This window comes from Euleptes europaea, chromosome 2 (assembly GCF_029931775.1).
Source record: "Euleptes europaea isolate rEulEur1 chromosome 2, rEulEur1.hap1, whole genome shotgun sequence".
NCBI classification, from domain to species: Eukaryota; Metazoa; Chordata; class Lepidosauria; order Squamata; family Sphaerodactylidae; genus Euleptes; species Euleptes europaea.
In genome coordinates, this window is record NC_079313.1 from 15966450 (window position 1) to 15987722 (window position 21273).

At 47.5% G+C, this 21273-nt stretch overlaps 1 protein-coding gene across 1 annotated transcript in view; it reads left to right on the plus strand.

The window, feature by feature from the left end:
* The first annotated feature begins 649 nt into the window (after positions 1–649).
* Positions 650–21273, plus strand: part of ADAMTSL5 (ADAMTS like 5) — a 33494-nt gene continuing 12870 nt past the window's right edge. The window contains exons 1-5 of the mRNA XM_056844682.1: positions 650–705; positions 11233–11387; positions 16650–16710; positions 17298–17406; positions 19014–19141. Of these exons, the coding sequence (XP_056700660.1) occupies positions 661–705; positions 11233–11387; positions 16650–16710; positions 17298–17406; positions 19014–19141 (498 nt within the window). The 5' untranslated portion in view covers positions 650–660. The remainder of the gene's footprint in view (positions 706–11232; positions 11388–16649; positions 16711–17297; positions 17407–19013; positions 19142–21273) is intronic.

A 21273-nucleotide genomic window follows, 5' to 3' on the forward strand; every position in this document is an offset into this window, starting at 1 on the left:
TCACAGTTTTGTCATGAGGATAATGTAACCCCCATTGTACCATGGAAGCCTGCTGGGTAACCTTGGGCCCGTCATTCTCTTTCAGCCTAACCTACCTCATGGGGTTGCTGTTGTTAGGATTAAACAAGCCCCATTTAGCCATGGAAGCTTGCTAGATGACCTTGGGCATGTCACTCTGCCAGCCAAACCTACCTCACAGGGCTGTTAAGAAGACAAAATTGAGGAGGGGAGAGGGGGGTTGCCAGCTCCAAGTTGGAAAATACCTGGAGAGTTTGGGGGTGGAACCTGAGGAGGGCAGGGGTTGGGGAGGGGAGCGACTTCGATGGGGTATAATGCCCTAGAGTCTACCTTCCAAAGCAGCCATTTTCTTCAGGTGAACTGATCTCTGTCACCTGGAGATCAGTTGTAATAGCGGGAGATATCCAGCCACCACCTGGCGGTTGGGAACCCTATGGGAGAGTGATACTGTGAGCCTCTTTGAGTACCCATTGGGGAGAAAAACGGAGTATGTATAAATAATCATAAAAATTATTTCTGAAACCTTATAAATAGACAGCATCGAGGTACTAATAGAGGCACCCTGCAGTTCCCAGAAACAATTTTGGAACTTTTAATTTCAACAGGCACATTTTACTTTCTCACAGGAATGGCTTTCCCTGGATGGTGCTTCTGTTTGTCTGGCTGGCTTTGCCCTGTGCTGTTCAGGTAAGTCGGAGGTAAGAGGACACAAATCCTGTTTGCTTTTCGCCAGAGACCTTGGAAAGCAGCCGTCTGTTAGATAACACTGGGACAGCAAAGACCCTCGACGTCTAATGGCGCAAGTCGGTGGGTTCACGAGCAAAACTCCACAGCTCTGTTCCTCTGAGGGTTGAGCCAGATCTCAGTGGCAGAGCGCATACTTTGTTTTGGGGGGTGGGGGGAGTCCCAGTTCAGTGCAGATGCTGGGAAAGGCCAGAGACCCAAGAGATCCGCTGACAGTTTGAGGAGTCAATACAGAGCTGGATGGACCAGAGGGCTGACTCAGAATACAGCAGCATTGTATGTTCACAACCCCTCCAGGCAGATTCCAGTCGCTTCCTGTATGAATTATGATTCCCCCCACTGCCTTTCCAATGGCCAGAATCTTGCTTGGAACACCAGATAAACAGGAAGTGGTTACTTGCGGATGGGGTGGGGGAATATGTGCAGTTAGAAGAGGCTGATATCCAGAAGTGGCCAGGAATAGAGCACCTGATTGTAAGTCAATGAAGGAGAAGACAAAGAGTTGGTTTTTATACGCCGACTTTCTCTACCACTTAAGGAAGAATCAAACCGGCTTACAATCACCTTCCCCTCCCCACAACAGGCACCCTTTGAGGTAGGTGGGGCTGAGAGAGCTCGAAGAGAACTGTGACTAGCCCAAGGTCACCCAGCTGGCTTCATGTGGAGGAGCGGGAAATCAAACCCGGTTCTCAAAATTAGAGTCCACCACTCCAAACCACCGCTCTTGACCACTACACCACACTGGCTCCTTGGTCTTTTATGCATAGCTGTTTCCCTCGTGATGACCCCTCGGATGGCTTCAGGTCTTTGTTTTGATTATGCATGCCGTTTTTGACCGTCAGAGGTCGCCTTGTTCTCCCCCTGCGTTTCCCCATGTTTTGCCTGTTTTCAAATTCAAAATAAAACAGGTCCCTGAAAAAGTGGGCAAAATGCGGGTGAAGTGCAAGGGGAGAGCGAGGCGATCTCTGATGGTCGGAAACGGCATGCATAGACAACACAAAGAGCCGAAGTCGTCGGAGGGGTGATGGCGAGGGAAACAGCCATGTCTAAAAGGTCACTGTGAAACAACAGAAAGACAGAGTATTTATTTACTTTATTTATAACCGGCTTTTCTCTCCAACGGAAACCCAAAGCCAGCATGGTGTAGTGGTTAAGAGTGGTGGTTTGGAGCAGTGGACTCTAATCTGGAGAACCGAGTTTCATTCCCCACTCCTCCACATGAGCAGCAGAGGCTAATCTGTTGAACTGGATTTGTTTCCCCACTCCTCCACATGAAGCCAGCTGGATGACCTTGGGCTAGTCACACTCTCTCAGCCTCACCTACCTTATAGGGTGTCTGTTGTGGGGAGGGGAAGGGAAGGTGATTGTAAGCTGGTTTGAATCTCCCTTAAGTGGTAGAGAAAGTCAGCATATAAAAACCAACTCTTCTTCTGTCGTTCCTACCATTCTGCTGTACTGACATCGGCTTCTTCCCCAAGTTCACCACTTTGTTGATATTAAATGGACTGCACTTGGAAACTGCATCAAACCAAAGCCAGTTTCTTACATATATGATGGGAACATCCCAAGATCCAGACTTTCTGGAAGAAGGTTTTATGCAGCATTAGCCAGAAGATGCTCCAGGCTTTGTCAGATAATCCGCTGAGTATTTTCCTTGGATTCTTGGATGGCTTTTGTAGGATTACAAGAAATTTTGGAATTTACTATCTGTAGCCAAAACCCTGGCAGCAAATAAATAGTGTCATCGTAAAAGAAAAAAACAGCACTGGAAGAAGGGATAGTCAAGATTTAGAAATGGGCTGAAATGTCCAAACTAACTTCCAGCCCGAGAAAACCAAACATTCATTTCAAAAGGATTGGGTGACCTTTTGTTAAATTTATGATGTTTAAGATATATGAGGGAGATGAGAGAGAGAGAGAGAGAGAGAGAGAGAGAGAGAGAGAGAGAGAAAACATCAAAATTTTTTCTTTTGTTAGTAAGATGCTTGTAACTCTTAGAGAGCCAGCATGGTGTAGTGGTTAAGAGCAGCGGACTCTAATCTGGAGAACCGGATTTGATTCCCCACTCCTCCACATGAGCAACAGACTCTAATCTGGTGAACTGGGTTGGTTTCCCCACTCCTTCACATGAAGCCTGCTGGGTGACCTTGGGCTAGTCACAGCTTTCTCTGAACTCTCTCAGCCCCACCTACCTCACAGGGTGTCTGCTTTGGGACTCCTTAAAGGCAGAGAAAAGCAGGGTATAAAAACCAATTCTTCTTCTTTCAGCCAAAATCTGAACTGTATCTGTTTAAAGTTATTCCATATCATTCATTTTGATATTCTTATATATGAGTCGAGTGTTTGTTCAGCCCTTCAGCCTCCTTTCCAGCCAACCAACTATAATACTGGCAGATCATTTAGTGCAAGATGTGGTCTTACTGTGGAACTGGGAAAAATACTCCAGATGACCCAATATTTTCTGGAGAGAGTCCCTTTTGTCTGTTCCCCGTCCCTGGCAAATTTCTGTCCCTTTATCCTTGCCTTTTGGGGATGCCTTTTAAAAAGAGTTTTCGTAGTGTGAGGTGCTTGTGCTGTTTTTCTTTGGGGCTCACCTACCCCCCCCCCCGGGTCCCTATCAATTAAATCTTTGATGGGCATGGCAGCGGGTGCATCTTCTCTCTGGCACACCTGTGTTTAAGGCATGGCACAGAGTATTAATACACTGTTGTTTGAGGCAGGGCTGAAGGGACACAACAACCATGTGCCCATCTCGCCAATGTTAATCCAGGCTCAAAAGGATATCATGGAACAGGAAAAGGGCAGCTCAAATGATCCAGCAGTAGGGTTGCTAGCTCCAGGTTGGGAAATACCTGGAGGGATTGTGGTTCTCTGTAAGTTCAGGTTGTGGAAGAAGGTCTCCTTGCCACGTAGGGTTGCCAGCTCCAGGTTGCGAAATACCTGGAGATTATGGGGGAAGAGCTTGAGTAGGGTGGGGTTTGGTGAGGAGAGGGACTTCAATGCCAAAGGCTGTTTATGCTCGCTAAATAGCAGCTCGTTCCAGGCTGAAGCACCCCACATATTTTTTTAAATTTCTTCACGCTGAACCGTCACTGCGAAGCCACTGCATACCTGCTTCTCATTTCTTAAGAGCCCCTTTAACAGAATCTTTTTTATTTGCTCCGCCCCCACATCGAAGCATTCACTGAAGGAAGCATGCAGAATCCCAGCCATGGCTTAGCTATGCAAATGACTATTGCTAATGTCTATGTAAACGAAGAAACAGAAAGAAGGAGCAGGCGAGGTGGGGGGTGGAATTTGTTTGACTTTCTCCTCTTGCATCAGGACTGTGAATGGTTGTTTTAAAGGTTGGATTTAAAAAATCAGCATTGAGCGAGGAGCAGAATCGACCCTGCATAAATGGCCATAGAGTCCAGTTGCCAAAGCGGCAGTTTTCTCTAGGGTAACTAATCTCTGTTGCCTGGAGATCAGTTGTAATAGCGGGAGATCTCCAGCCACCACCTGGAGGTTGGCAACCCTATTGCCACAGGACCTCTCCTAGTTGCACAAACGATCTGGGAGAAAGCACAGCCTTAGGGATAATCGATTCTTGCTTTCAAGGGCCTCTTCGTGCATCTCTTAAGGATTTTGTAGGGAGGGGACCAACTTGGTGGGTTAATCCCCCTCCCCTCTGAAGATGGCTTTCCTCTCCTTGGGAGAGTTGCTTGGAGACCCCCAGCTGAGCACCCGGCTTGCGGCCCGAGAAACTTGGCCTGTCTCCCCTCTGTGTGGGGGTCGCGCTCAGGCTGTTCTTCCCTGGTCCTCCAGCCACCCGTGTTTATCCTCTCCTTCAGCCTGAGTTCATTAAACCCGGCCAGTGTTGGGAGGGGTCGGCAGCCAAGCCCCGGGGACTCTCTGGACTCCCGCTGGATTTCCATGGAACTATGGGAGGGTTTGGGAATGCGCTTCTGCAGACACATGAAGTAAATTAAGCTTTGTGTTGTTCCTAAAGCAGGGGAACCGCTGGAGCCCAACCCTTCCTGGAAACCATGGGAGTGCTGACGTTGCCCTTCGCTCCGAGTTTGGCCAAATGTTGCTCGAAGCCAGGGCATGGCCTTAAAGTTACAACTTTAAGGTGTGCTTTAGCACCGAGGGGCTCCTAGCTTCTCTGAAGCACAACCCTTTTAAATCCTCATGGCAAAAAAATCTTAGATGAGAAATTGTCATTGTTGGGCTTCTTGCAGGATATTAGATCTTGGGAAAACTGACCCTTTCACCAAAATTAAAGAGCACATTAAAGAGCTTGATTATAACAGCACTACTTTTCGTGCTCGCCGCGTTTGTTCATCTCAGTTTTTCGGAATACCACCACCATGTGGTTTGCCCGCTTATACTTATTATTTGACAACCCCTCGTTTTTCTAGAGCCTTCTGTTTAGCTAGACTGAATGCAAACCCCTCCATGGTTATGCAGGGCAGGATTTTGAATACACCATACCCAGGCAGGACCTGTCCTTGCTCTTCTGGCTCTATTGAGTCATTAGCTCCATGCCCTCTTGGAATGTCGCTTCTACGAGGAACTTCGATCACGTTATATCTCTCCCCTTTTAACATACAAATCCAATGCCTCTGTGTCTGACATAATGCCTTTTTTATTAAGTGACAGGGATCCCAAGGCTACATTGTCAGTGGCAAGATTTATTTCAGCCCTTAAATCCCTCAAACATTAGATTTACGCTGCTCAAGATCAATGGATCAAGGAGGTTCTAAGGGATAAAGGAAAGGAAACCGTGGGAGTTTGCCTCATTATTGCCTTATTCAGGCTGTTGAGCCTTATGTTTTCAGACTAGCAGCGACTCTGAAGGGTCTCAAGCAGAAAAAGCCATCTGCTAACCGAGATCACCTTAACTGGGGATGCCAGGGGCAGGAACTCAGCCTGTCTGTGTGCAAAGCGGGGCTGTGCCACTTGAAGGAATGGCCCTCCTTTGCCGTGGTGTGGTGGTTAAAAGTGGTAGTTTGGAGCGGTGGACTCTGATCCAGAGAACCGGGTTTGATTCCCCTGCTCCTCCACATGAGCGGCAGAGGCTAATCTGGTGAACCAGGTTGGTTTCCCCCACTCCTCCACGTGAAGCCAGCTGGGTGACCTTGGGCAAGTCACATTATCTCCGCCCCATCTACCTCACAGGGTGTCTGTTGTGGGGAGGGGAAGGGAAGGCGACTGTAAGCCAGTTTGATTCCTTAAGTGGTAGAGGAAGTTGCAGGGTTGCCAGGTCCCTCTACGCTACCGACGGGAGGTTTTCCTGATAAGGATTTGGGGAGGGGACTTCAATGCCATAGAGTCCAATTGCCAAAGCGGCCATTTACTCCAGGGGAACTGATCTCTATTGGCTGGAGATCAGTTGTACTAGCAGCCACCACCTGGAGGTTGGCAACCCTAGAAAGTCGGCAATTAAAAAACAACTCTTCTGCTGCTGCTGCTAGGGATGCCAGCCTCCAGGTGAGATCTGGGGTTCTCTCGGAATTACAGCTCATTTCCAGACTAGAGAGATCAGTTCCCCTGAAGAAAATGGATGCTTTGGCCTCTATGGAATTGTACCCCACGGAGGCCAATTTCTCCAGGTGAACTGATCTGAATCGGCTGGAGATCAGTTGTAATAGCAGGAGATCTCCAGCTAGTACCTGGAGGTTGGCAATCCTACATAAAAGACCTATAAGACCTATATGTAGAGGCAGTCTACCTCTGTGTACCACATGCAGAATAAACAGCAGAGGAGGCCCATCCGTTCAAGTGGTAGACCACAGTTGGAGGCAGGATGCTGGGATGGCTGACCCCAGCTTGTTTGGATCCCACGAATTCAGCACTGTGCCATTTCAAAAATGGGAGGCTAATATTAACAAGGATAGAACCATGGATCCCCCGTGTCCAGCGATAGCCGATCTTTGGAACAAAGAGCAGGGGGGGCGCTTTTGCCTTCCTGCCTTGCTTGCGTCCTTCCCATTGGGGCATCCGGCTGACCCCTGTTGGAAACAGGAAGCTGGGCTAAGTGGACCCACTTCACCTACAGCTAGGGTTGCCAGGTCCCTTTTCTCAACCGGTGGGATATTTTGGGGGCGGAGTCTGAAGAGGGCAGGGTTTGGGGAGGGGAGGGACTTCAGTGCCATAGAGTCCAATAGCCAAAGCGGCCATTTTCTCCAGGTAAACTGATCTCTATCGGCTGGAAATCAGTTGAAATAGCAGGAGATCTCCTGCTACTACCTGGCAGTTGGCAACCCTACCTACAGCTAGGGTTGCCAACCTCCAGGTAGTAGCTGGAGATCTCCTGCTGTTACAACTGATCTCCAGCCGATAGAGATCAGTTTACCTGGAGAAAATGGCCGCTTTGGCTATTGGACTCTATGGCGTTGAAGTCCCTCCCCTCCCCAAACCCCACCCTCCTCAAGCTCTGCCCCAAAAATCTCCAGGTCTTTCCCAACCTTGAGATGGCAACCCTACCTACAGCTGATTTTCTTCAGCCAGAGGGATGCTAATGCAGCCAAGAGATCCTGCATGGGGGGGATTTGGTGCAAGAAAGGGGGCCCAGCCCCCTTTGCCTGCTCTGCTTCGCCCTTCTTTCTGTGGTGGCCTCCCTCTCTTTCTGTCTCTCTCTCCCGGTCCTGCCTCATTCGTCTCTCCTTCCAGTGGTCAAACCCACCCCCTTCGTCCTACATTCGCCATGCTTTGTTCTTGTTGTTAGCGGTTGCTTAGTCCAGCGATAAATATTTAATTCTTTTGACCTTTCCTTCATAAACAGAGGTAGTCCCTCTCCCATCCGGGGCTCTGAGGATGAGGCACCCCAGCCCACTTCCAAATCTGCATCTGGATATTTTTGATTGGAGTGGGGCCGTGGGGGTATCTCCCTCCAGTTTCCCTTCTCTAAAAACATATATTTGGAAGGTGCCTTTGGGTGTCTGTCTGTCTGTGTTTCGTTCTGCACCTCAAAAAAAAAGGTTGTAAGGTTCCATTCCAAAAGTCTGGGAAGAGGTAAAGCAGACAGCGGGAAGAACATCCAGAATTTAACCAGGCGAGTGAAAGGGATACAAAACAGAAACAAAAATGACGTAGGCAATGAGAGAAGCTGCCTGGCTGGGGTGGGGGAGTTGGATTTCTGGAGCCTGAAGTCTCTCTGAGGGCCTCAGGACCCGTTACAAAACCCCTCGGTCGCATCTGGTTCGGCCGGGAAGATGTTCAGTTAGACGTGCATCTGGAGTTCTCTGCTAGGAACATAATTCCAGGTGCCTGGGCTAGGGTTGCCAATTCCAGGGTGTGAAATTCCTGGAGATTTGGGAGCGGAGCCTGGGGAAGGTGAGGTTTGAAAAGGGAAAATGACCTCAGTGGGATATAACAGAGCCACAGAGTCCAAGCTCCAAAACAAGACATTTCCTCCAGAGGAATTTATCTCTGTAGTCTGGAGATGAGTTGTAATTCCGGGAGATCTCCAAGCTGCACCTGGAGGTTGGCAAACCAGCTGGGGGCCCAATTCAGATTGGGAACACAGAGACCTTTTATGCATGGTTGTTTCCCTCGTGGTCACCCCTCCGACAGCTTTGGGTCTTTGTTTTGATTTATGCATGCTGTTTCCAACCATCAGATGTCGCCTTGCTCTCCCTCTGCGTGTCCCCGTGTTTCCCCACGTTTTGCCCACATTTTCAGAGACCTGTTTTATCTCGAATTTGAAAATGTGGGGAAAACGCGGGGGGTGGGAGAGCATGCTGTTTCCGACCTCTGACGGTCGGAAACAGCAAGCATAATCAAAACCAAGGGGAACAGTCATGCATAAAATGCCAGAGTGTGTGTGTGGGGAGAGTGCTTACGTATTCCCCCCACTCCATTGTCCTCTGTTGAAACAGCCCCAGGGCCCACTTATTGCCCCATTGTGGAATCCTATATGTACCCCATTGGTACCCATGAAGCCCCCAACAGAGCAAACATTGACCCCAGGCTGTTTTAGGTCAAGAAAATGGCACAGGTGGGGGAAGGCTTAAGCCCCATCTCCCTTGGTCTCAGGATGAATCAGATCTTCCCCTGCTCTTGTGAATTGTGTTCCGAGTGGAGAACCTGCAATGGACATCTGATTGAAAGTCCTTGTGGCAAACCTGAGGACTTTGTAATGTGCTGGACACTGCTTTATCATTGGACAGCGCTTGTCTTTATGCAAGGGGATGCATGATGGACATTGCTACCTCCAGTGCGGTTTCATGACTCCCCACCATTCCTTGAACGCATGAAGCTGCCTGATACTGAATCAGCATTGGCCCACCAAGGTTACTATTGGTCTTTTAAGCATGGGCACTTTGACTTACTTTCTCCGCTGGTCCGACTCGTTTTTTTGTTGCGGTTATGCGTGAGTTTTCTGTCCCTTAGAGATGACTTTGTGCCCAGCCTGCACAATGTCTGGGTCTTCCCGATCCTGTTGTAATGTGATTCTTCGATCTCCCCAGAGATCAGCCTGGGTCACATCGTCCCCTTTTCCATGCATAAGCCAAAATGTGGGAGAGGGGAGCTGGGTGTGCGTGTGATGTTTTTCTCACAGTAAGCACTACAGCCAATTACAAAGCAGTGTTTCCAAGGGGCGGGACTCAGACACTTCCGGAATTCTGCTGGTGATTCTACAGTACTCTGGAAACCCCAGGACTTTCTCCAGGGTAAACAACAACATGCTTAGCATTTTTAGGATTTGGAACAGAAAAGTGTGGGTCAAGAGAGCCTCGAACCCCAGGTAAAACTCCCATGCATAAAAGACCATTGCCTGCTCAGACTGGCAGCAGCTGTCCAGGGTCTTAGGTAGAGGTCTTTTGCATCACTCTTAACTGGAGATGCTGGGGATTGAACCTGAGACTTTCTTCATGGAAAGCAGGTCCTCTACTGGTGAGGTCCTCTACCCTTATTTAAGCTGCCTTAGCCAGTGTCAGATGACTGGTCCGTTGAAGTCAGTATGGTCTACTCAGATTTGCAGCTGCTCTCCAGGGTCCAGGCAGAAATCTTTCACATCACCTCCTGCCCGATCCTCTTAACTAGAGGTGTCGGGGATTGAAACTGGGACCTTCCGCATGACAAGCAGGTGCTCTATCACTAAGCCACGGGCCCTTTCAGGTTTCCACCTTCTCTGGTTTGCTGGGGATCCCCTCCCTCTGCATGTCTTCATACAATACTTAAACTGTTCTTGCTCACTAAATCCCATGTGAGCCAGGATGCTTGGTAGGATTCATATGCCTCTCTCTGGCCCTTGGGAATGTCCTTCAGATATTCAGGTAAACACTCAGAGAGAGGCCATTTCAGCCTGGTGCATGAAAAGGTCTTAAAGATTTGGGGGGTAGGACTGAAAACTGCATGCAGCTTGCAAGACAGACCTCCTCCGTTTCTCCTGTGCCATTGAAAGAGATAGGGGGCCATGGTCTCCAGGTAGCATTGCCAGTTCCGGGTTGGGAAATACCTGGAGAATTTGGGGGTGGAGCCTGAGGAGGGTGGGGTTTGGAGAGGGACTTCCATGCCATAGAGTCCAATTGACAAAGCAGTCATTTTCTCCAGGGGAACTGATCCCTGTCACCTGGAGATCAGTTGTAATAGCGGGAGATCTCCAACCACTACCTGGAGGTTACGCAACCAAAAATACAAACTCAAGCCAACAATATAAGTCTAACAAAACAAACAGCACGTATGGCTAACCAGTTACGAGCAGTACTCAAAATTATGCCAAAAATCACATGTATTAGCACACTGATCAATAACTGAAACACTCTAGCAGTTGCTAGATATTTTTACAAAATGTACATAGTACAAGGAACATATAAACATGGAAACATATAAAGAATTTCTCATTTGTCCATGTATGCCAAAAATGCAGACGGATTTCTGGTAGCTAGTCCCATTTCGCTCAAGCTTCATCAATTCTGGCAACCCCACAACGATTAGATGTGTATTCCATGGAACATTTGTTCCAGAATCAGGCGTGTAACCTTTTGTAACAAGCAGATGGCAAGTATACTTGCCATAGAGTCCAATTGCCAATGTGGCCATTTTCTCTAGGGGAACTGATCTCTATCGGCTGGAGAACAATTGTAATAGCAGGAGATCTCCTGCCACCGCCTGGAGGTTGGCAACCCTACCCCCCTGGCCAGGGAGGACATGGCAACCCTAAACCTACATAATATGCAGAAAACCTTTCTTGAGCTGCCTTCTAGGCCATTTCTTTGCCAAAGGACCATTCTTCAGAGGCATATTCTTACCAATCCATGGTTCAGCTGGTGAATCCTTATTCCAACACCAAATCTCTGTGCCCCCAAGACTCAGCATTTTTTTGCTGCTTTGCCAGAGGCCTGTGTAAATCAGAGACTAGCATGCTCCTCCCGCAAACAACAGATCTTGGTTCGGCGAGAGACAGATGTTTCCATGAGACAAAAGCAAAGCTGTTGACCGTCTTGGAGAATTGTGACTTTGCCATATTCCTTTAAGTAGGGGACAGACGGCAGGACTCTGGGACCCGGCCTGTCCCCACGGCCCCGCCTCAAGCGCCAGCCGAGCCACGGGACATGGACGCACTGGGGTGCATGGAGTGCCTGCTCCAGCACCTGTGGAGATGGAGCTTCATTCCGGACCAGGCGGTGCATCCGGTAAGTGTGCGCAAGAGGGGCAGCAGACCATGGCTATGAAATCCGTGGGTGTGCCTCTGGGAGCCTTTCAGTTTGCAGTCAGCTAAATATGTGGACGTGGCGGCTTGGATTGTGGCACTTTAACAGGGGGCTCTGCTTAAAAGGCGTGGCATTGTGGTGTAGTGGTTAAAAGTGGTGGTTTGGAGCGGTGGACTCTGATCTGGAGAACCAGGTTTGATTCCCCACTCCTCCACATGAGTGGTGGAGGCTTATCTGGTGAACTGGATTTCCCACTCCTACACATGAAGCCAGCTGGGTGAGGGGAGGGTCTGTGGCTCAGTGGTAGAGCATCTGCTTGGCATGCAGAAGGCCCCAGGTTCAATCCCCAGCATCTCCAGTTAAAGGACTAGGCAAGTAGGTGATGTGAAAGACCTCTGCCTGAGACCCTGGAGAGCCGCTGCTGGTTTGAGTAGACAATACTGACTTTGATGGACTGAGGGTCTGATTCAGTATAAGGCAGCTTCATGTGTTCATGTGTTCATGACCTTGGGCAAGTCACACTCTCAGCCCCACCTACCTCACAGGGTGTCTGTTGTGGGGAGGGGAAGGGAAGGGGATTTTAGCCGGTTTGAGTCTCCCTTAAGTGGTAGAGAAAATCGGCATATAAAAACCAACTCCTCTTGTTCTTCCTCTTCCTCTTCTTCTTCTTTCCAGTTAACATCCAGAACTGGGGTGCATGTCTGCATTTGGTTAGAACTGTCGGTCTTAATTGGTTCAATGTCAATTAAAGTTTGCCTTCTGCCCCAACCTGCATAGCTCAGGCTAGTCTTATCTCATCAGATCTCAGAAGCTAAGTAGGGTTGACCCTGGTAAGTATTTGGATGGGAGACCTCCAAGGAACACCAGGGTTGTGACCAGGACCAGGCAATGGCAAAACCACCTCTGAACATTTCTTGCCTCGAAAACCTTGCAGGCTAGCCATAAGTCAACTTGTTGGCAAAAAAAAGTGAATAAGGTTTTTGAAGGAAGGACATTATTGCTTTTGAGATGCCTTCCATCAGTGTTGCAGCAGAACATCCTCTTAGAAGAGCCATTCCCTCCCATGTGAAAATGGAATAGGAATGCCTCTTCTAGCAGATCAGTTCCCGAAGGGTAGCCATAGTAGTCTGATTCAGCCAAAATTGCAAAGAAGGCACTCATCAGACAAAGGGGGCTCCAGCTTATACAAAAACAAACAAGCCTTTAGAAGGCTATGAGGCTCTATCCTCTTTGAAAAGGCTTTCTCTTCTTAGAAGAGCGTTCTTTCCTGTTTGAGAGAAAGGGGAATGCCTCTTCTGCAAATGGCAGGTAACTTCTTAGAAGACGGATTAGAAGTTCATACCCTGCCAGAAATTGTGTTAGTCTTTAAGGTGCTACTGGACTCTTGATCTTTTCTCCTTCCTGTGTGTGAGAGAAAGGGAAATGGCTCTTCCAAACATGACGGGGTGGCTTCTTAAAAGGCACATTCCCTTCTGTGTGAGAAGGGAATGCCTCTTCCACTGGTGGCAATCTCTCCTATGTGAGAAAAGGGAATGCCTCTTCCACAAATGGCAAGTTAAGAAGAGGGATTCCATGCTGTGTGTGAGGGAAGGTGAAAACCTCTTCTAGGGATGGCCAGGCCTTATTAGAAGAAGAATTCTGTCCTGCATGGGAAGGACGGGAGAATGCAGTATATGTAAGGCATCTTCTTAAAACAAGCAGTCCCTCATCTGCGAGGGAACTTTTTGTACCTTTGATTTGTGTGTGTGCAGAAACCATCTTGTAAATCTTTTGCCATTATTGTTGCTGTTGTTGAATGAGTGACCAAGAAATAGCATAAATAAAGGTGGGAATGACTTTTCCAGAATGGCACCTGTTCTTTCAGGTACTTATATTGAAAAGTACTTATATTTAAAATAGTTACATTTTATTATTTCAATTTTATTATTTCAGTTTCTAGCCCGCCCTCCCCGACCGAAACGAGCCTAATTTTACCAGCCTAATTTATGACTCCAGAGTTTCTCCAATTCATGCTATGGGATATGAACTTAACAAATATAGATGTAATATATACAGTCATAACAAACAAATTACCTAAAACTACAGCAAAACAATAGCAGTATGATAAACAGCACTGACAAGAAATCTGGAAAGTATTCACACAGCAAATAAACGTGCAAAGAAACCAAGGGGAGTTAAAAGGCCTCCTTTTACCTCCAATAATTAAAAAAAATCCCCACCTTAATTGCAAAATACCTGGGAGAATAAATATATTCTCTACCTGGAAAACCAGAACTCAGTGCAGAAGGTACCTTGAAGACAATACAGGCAGGTAATTCTACAGGTGAGGCACCACCATTGAGAAGGCCCTGTCATGGCTGATATTCTTTTCCTGTTGTTTATTTAGTTAAATCTTTTTTTAATATTGTTTCTCCCAAGCTCAAAGTGACTCAACAAAATCAAATACCAAGCAATTTTCTTGCTTTTTGTGTGTGTGTGTGTGTGTGTGTGTGTGTTAAGTGCTGTCAAGTCGCCTCCGAATCATGGCGACCCTATGAATCAACGTCCTCCAAAATGACCCATCTTTGATAGCCTTGCCCAGGTCTTGCAAATTGAGGGCTGTGGCTTCCTTTATTGAGTCAATCCATCTCTTGTTGGGTCTTCCTCTTTTCCTGCTGCCCTCAACTTTTCCTAGCATGACTGTCTTTTCCAGTGACTCTTGCCTTCTCATATAATGTGACCAAAATACGATAGCCTCAGTTTAGGCATTTTAGCTTCTAGGGTCAGTTCAGGCTTGATTTGATCTATAACCCACTGATTTGCTTTTTGGGCCATCCGTAACACTCTCCTCCAACACCACATTTCAAAGGAGTCTACTTTCTTCCTGTCAGCTTTCTTCAATGTCCAGCTTTCACACCCATACATAGTAATAGGGAATACGATGGCATGAATTAACCTAATCTTGGTGGCCAGTGACACATCCTTACACTTCAGAATCTTTCCTAGCTCCTTCATGGCTGCCCTTCCCAGTCTCAATCTCCTTCTGATTTCTTGGCTGCAGTCCCCCTTTGGGTTGATGATGGAGCCAAGGAATGAAGACTTTCTATTCAATGTCAGTTTCCTTTTTGTCACCCTTAAAGTTGTGTAATTCTCCTGTGGTCATTACTTTTTAAAAAGGTAAAGGTCCCCTGTGCAAGCACCGGGTCATTCCTGACCCATGGGGTGACGTCACATCCCGACGTTTCCAAGGCAGACTTTGTTTGCGGGGTGGTTTGCCAGTGCCTTCCCCAGTCATCTTCCCTTTACCCCCAGCAAGCTGGGTACTCATTTCACCGACCTCGGAAGGATGGAAGGCTGAGTCAACCTCGAGCCGGCTACCTGAAACCAACTTCCGTTGGGATCGAACTCAGGTCGTGAGCAGAGCTTTTGACTGCAGTACTGCAGCTTAACACTCTGCGCCACGGGGCTCCTCATTACTTTTTAGTCTTGCTTTTTACTGGTTCCAAAGTCTGTCGTTTATCCTGCAGTTAACTACATGTGCAGAGTCCGCATATGATGTGAGATGACATACTTTGAGAAAAAGCAACAGAAAGATAATTCCTTTATTAAGAACAACTAAAAATATTTCTTTACTGCTGGCTTTGGATATTATTTTTTTGTACAGTCCATCACAGCTACTTGCTGAGATTTCAGCATATTCATTAGGGACGCTTGCCAAATCCTTCCCTTTTTCCACTGCTGCAGCCAAATATTTTTTTTCCAATAATTTTTAGCAAAGGTTATCCTGCAAGATATCGGTGGGTCACCTGCCAATTCCAGATCTTCAGATATAATCCGGCATTTCCGGAAAAAAAAACTGATAACACAATTAGTGGAGAGATTGGAATTGTCCTCTCTTGCACGCTATTCGTCACAACTTCCCAGTGCTGCAAAATCTTTTGACAATGAGATGAAGATTATAGGTCTCAGTCTCAGGGTTGGATCCTGTGGATTGATTCCTCTAGCAGTGGCGCTTTCCTGTGGTGTAGGAAGCCCTCCCTGATACATAGTGTTATGTATGTATATAGTTAGGCCGATAAGCGGGGGAAAACCTAGGAGCTTGAGTCCCTGACGAAGGATCATAAACCTGCATGTGCCATTGGCCCTAAGCTGGCATGCGCCATTGGCGACCCGGGGGTTGTTTTCCCCCTATCATGGATCAGAGGGGGAGTGGCTGCGGGCGGCCAGGGGGGCATATTAGCTGGGCCGGTTCACCGTATTCTCTAGTTCTGTTCACAATAAACGCGTTGTTGTTGGAACTCCGTCTCGACCTCGTGTGTCCTCCCCACGCGGACTTAACACATAGGGTTGCCAGGTCCCTCTTTGCTACCGGCGGGAGGTTTTTTGGTCGGAGCCTGATGAGGACAGGGTTTAGGGAGGGGAGGGACTTCGATGCCATAGAGCCCAATTGCCAAAGCAGCCATTTTCTCCAGGCGAACTGACCTTTATCGGCTGGAGATCAGTTGTAATAGCAGGAGATCTGCAGCTAGTACCTGGCAGTTGGCAACCCTATCCATCAAGTTCCCATTGCCTCCTTTGATTGGCAGCAGCTTAGGCAGAGAAAGGCCTTTCCCAAGACCTGCTGCCTGGAATCCTTTAAGTGGAGATGCGAGGGATTGAACTGAGGACCTTCTTCGTGCAGCATCACTGAGATTATGGCCCCTCTCCAAACTGTCAGCCTGTGCTGCCTTGCCAGTTGTTGTTTTTTTCATCAAGATATGTAAGAGGAGTTAGGCCTGAAAAGTACAGGCTAGAAATAGCAACATCCCTTGTAATTTGTTTGCAGTCTGAAGTTTTTCTTGGAAGTTGCCAGGGGAAAAATACATGTTGTAAATAAATAGTCTTAGTGAAGTGTTTAATTTTTGCTGTGCTGTTCTCATAGGGTTGCCAGTTCCCTCTTTGCCACCAACGGGAGGTTTTTAGGGCGCAACCTGAGGAGGGCGGGGTTTGGGGAGGGGAGGGACTTCAATGCCATAGAGTCCAATTGCCAAAGCGGCCCTTTTCTCCAGGAGAACTGATCTCTATCGGCTGGAGATCAGGTGTAACAGCAGGAGATCTCCAGCTACTACCTGGAGGTTGGCAACCCTATGTTCTCAGTAACACAGTACTATGGGAATCTAATCATTTGTGGCGTGTTAGGGGATAGTTAATTGCACCATTTAATGGAACAAAGCCTGTGATGATTGTAGAGGTTGGCTACTCAGTGGGTGTCCTCTTTGGATGCAGGTTTCCTGAGGAGGACATGTGCAAAGGGAAGCCCCGGCAGTATCGAATCTGTGAACTGGATGTGAGTATCAGCCGTTATGCAAGGACTTACGGTGTGTGTCATTTTATGTGTTGCCTGAGATGCTAGATGTAGGGTGGCCAGGTCCCTCTTCGCCACCGGCGGGAGGTTTTTGGGGCAGAGCCTGAGGAGGGTGGGGTTTGGGGACGGGAGGGACTTCAATGCCATAGAGTCCAATTGCTAAAGTGGCCATTTTCTCCAGGTGAACTGATCTCTATCGGCTGGAGATCTCCAGCTGCTACCTGGAAGTTGGGAACCCTAGCTAGAAGGCATTCATAGCACTATTCACTACTGGTGGGAGGTTTTTGGGGTGGAGCCTGAGAAGGGTGGGGAGGGGAGGGACTTCAAAGCCATAGAGTCCAATTGTCAAAGCGGCTGTTTTCTCCAGGGGAACTGATTCTATCACCTGGATATCAGTTGAAAAAGCGGGAGATCTCCAGCTACCACCTGGAGGTTGGCAACCTTAGTGATCACGCATATGGAATTATAGAGTCCCCAGGTGGGAGTCCAATATTTATGTTTTCCTGGCATCTTGCAATCTGCATTACTCCATGGTGCCCTTTCTCTCTCTCCCCCCCCATTCCCTGCAGGATTGCCCCTCAGGATCAACACCCTTCCGGGCCATACAGTGCTCCCTCTACAACGGCAAGCCCATCTTGGGGAGCCAGACACCATATCAATGGGTCCCGTTTCACGGAGGTGAGCATGGCCGGATTCTGCCTCCCGTTCCACTGTTGGTTTTGGATGGAAGCTAAAGCTGAAACCTTCCGCCAGAGTTCTTCGTTTTCCTTTCAAGGCTCGCTAATATGTAGGGTTGACAGCTCTGGGTTGGGAAATACCTGGAGATTTTGAGGGTGGAGCCTGAAGAGGGTGGGGTTTGGGAGGGGAGGGACTTCAGTGGAGTATAATGCCATAGATAGGGTTGCCAACCTCCAGGCACTGAACAAACAATACACAGCAGAGAGGCTACAATGAATAATGCAACAAAGTGTATAATGTCAAAAAAGTACTATATAACAAGCCGAGTGCGTGTTCCAATACAAAAATGTTATAATATGTCAAGCAAATAATAGTCCAAGCATGTCTGTTTCGTTCATTGGAGTACGACAGACTGATTACTGGATCTCTGTCATATTTCTGACGGGTTCTGATCCTATACCTGGCTTTACTACTGAAGCGCCAAAGTGGATTATTACCTCATCGTCTGGACTACGCATTCAGAGCATGAACTGTGGTAGCGTCGACACGCCAATGAATGATACAGACATGCTCGTACTATTATTTGCTTGATATTATAATAATATTTTTGTATTGGAACGCACACTCGGCTTGTTATATTACTTTTTTGACATTATACACTTTGTTGCATTATTCATTGTAGCCTCTCTGCTGTGTATTGTTTGTTCATCCCTATTACAGCAGGCTAATCTTTTTTGAGTATTGACAACCTCCAGGCACTAGCTGGAGATCTCCTGCTATTACAACTGATCTCCAGCCGATAGAGATCGGTTCCCCTGGAGAAAATGGCCACTTTGGCCATTGGACTCTATGGCATTGAAGTCCCTCCTCTCCCCAAACCCCGCCATCCTCAGGCTCCAGCCCCAAAATATCTGGGTAATTCCCATCCCAGAGCTGGCAACCCAAGCTCAGAAGCATCCTGCACATTTGTTTCAGTGCACTGGCATAAATCTGCACATGGTTTGTACTTGGAATACTGACCACTGTTCACCTCTCTCCCATTTCCCTTTCCATAATACACATCTCCAAGAAGTCTCTTTCATCCCATAAAAACCATTGCCTGTCATTCCCTTCACATACTGTTTATTTTAGGAACCCACCTACTCCTAGGGTTACCAGGTCCCTCTTTGCCACCAGCGGGAGGTTTCTTGGGGCGGAGCCTGAGGAGGGCGGGATTTGGCGAGGGGGAGGGACTTCAATACCATAGAGCCCAATTGCCAAAGTGGCCATTTTCTCCAGGGGAACTGATCTCTATCGGCTGGAGACCAGTTGTAATAGCAGCAGATCTCCAGCTAGTACCTGGTGGCTGGCAACCCTACCTATTCCGCCAATGTACCTTAACGTAAATATTTTGTTTTCTTTTTTAAAGGGCCATATTTGGTTCCATACTGGGGCACAAATTGGCTCTAGGGGCGAAGGCTGTAGGCGCCTGTACTATATATTAAACAGCAGGGAGCTCTATCTGGAAGAAGGCCCAGGAAGTTCATGAGGTTCATACATTTTAGGCATAAATGCACCCACCAGATGCTGTAACCTCACCTATCTCTCCTTAACTCTCCCTTTGCTAGCGCCCAACCTCTGCGATCTTAACTGTCTGGCGGTGGGACACAATTTTTATTACACCTTTGGAAGAGTTTTGGATGGGACCCGCTGCAACCCCGAGTCTCAGGATCTCTGCATCACCGGTCAGTGTTTGGTGAGTTGCATTCAACTTTGGGATGAGAGGTTTAGGGGCGCGCGTACCCTTTTAATGGTGGTGCTGGATGTTTGGGGACTGAAGCTTTTGCCAAAATTAAAAAGGTCATTAAAGAGCTTGATTATAACAGCACTACTTTTCGTGCTTGCCAGGTTTGTTCATCTCAGTTTTTCGGAATACCATGCGGTTTGCCCTCTTATACTTATTATTTGACAACCCCTCGTTTTTCTAGAGCCTTCTGTTCAGCTAGACTAAATGCAAACCCCTCTATGGTTATGCAAGGCAGAATTTTGAACATACCATACCCAGGCAGGACCTGTCCTTGCTCTTCTGGCTCTATTGATTTATTAGCTCCATGTCCTCTTGGAATGCCGCTTTTATGAGGAACTTCGATCACGTTATATCTCTCCCCTTTTAACGTATAAATCTAATGCCTCTGTGTCTGACATAATGCCTTTTTTATTAAGTGACAGGGATCCCAAGGCTACATTGTCTGTGGCAAGATTTATTTCAGTCCTTATATCCCTCAGACATTAGATTTAAAATTACGCCACTCAAGATCAATGGATCAAGGAGCTTCTAAGGGATAAAGGAAAGGAAAGATGTTTGGGGAGGTTAGGTGCCTGCTTTGGATGCCGATGGAGCCAGATTCATTTCCAGTTAAAGGATCTTGGGGAGCAGGCATTAGGAGTGACTTTTCTCTGCCAGCGACCTGGGAGAGCCCCTGCTAGTCCTTTCCTTTATCCCTTAGAAGCTCCTTGATCCATTGATCTTGAGCAGCATAAATCTAATGTTTGAGGGATATAAGGACTGAAATAAATCTTGCCACTGACAATATAGCCTTGGGATCCCTGTCTCTTAATAAAAAAGGCATTATGTCAGAGATAGAGGCATTAGATTTATATGTTAAAAGGGGAGAGATATAACGTGATCGAAGTTCCTCATAAAAGCGGCATTCCAAGAGGACATGGAGCTGATGAATAAATAGAGCCAGAAGAGCAAGGACAGGCCCTGTCTGGGTATGGTATGTTCAAAATCCTGCCCTGCATAACCATGGAGGGGTTTGCATTCAGTCTAGCTAAACAGAAAGTTCTAGAAAGACGAGGGGTTGTCAGAACCCCTGCTAGTCGACGATTCCTAGATCTAATAAGGCAGCTTCTGTACATGATACACTGTTCCTGAATCCATCCTCAGGTCTGCCCTGGATCCCGTCAAACAGCCATGTGGTGGGAGTTCGCAGTTGAAATTTAGGATATGCAGGACATGGAAAGCCATTCAGAGTGGGACCATGGGTTAACATCATGCTATCACTGATTTGAGCCCCGTGGTGCAGAGTATTAAGCTGCAGTACTGCAGTCCAAGCTCTGCTCATGACCTGAGTTCGATCCCAATGGAAGTCAGTTTCAGGTAGCTGGCTCGAGGTTGACTCAGCCTTGCGTTCTTCCGAGGTCGGTAAAATGAGTACCCAGCTTGCTGGGGGTAAAGGGAAGATGACTGAGGAAGGCGCTGGCAAACCACCCCGTAAAGAAAGTCTGCCTAGTAAACGTTGGGATGTGATGTCACTCCCATGGGTCAGTAATGACCCGGTGCTCGCACAGGAGGGGACTTTGCTTTGCAAACTTTGTTTTGACCCCCAGAATTTTCGTTTGCAAACTTTGCAGACTTTGATTTGCAAACTTTGTTTTGACCCCCCAGACTTCCCAATCTGCTGGCCAAACTGGATACCATCCTAATATCTGACATGGGGGCGCCACTGCCATTTTAAAACTTGGAATGGTCAGTGTAAAATTCTGGGAGGGCCTGATCCTGATTGGGCCAACAGCAGGATGGAATGAGGTGCTCTCTAGACATTGTCCCCTCATGCCTTCTCACCTGTCGAAACTGCCGTGCCCCCTTACTTGCAGATTAAATCCCCTAATAGCCCTGTAAAAACAAATATATATATATATATAAATTCCAGTTACTAGAAAAACAAAAACTATGTTTCGAACTCGTTACAAAACGAACATGAGCTTTCATTAATTTTGAATGGAAACATTGTAACAGTATCTAAAACGAATACCATTTTTGTACCTTGGGGAGTATTTTCTACTCCAAGAAAATGTCTCTCTGTGGCGACTGTTTGTCAGGAA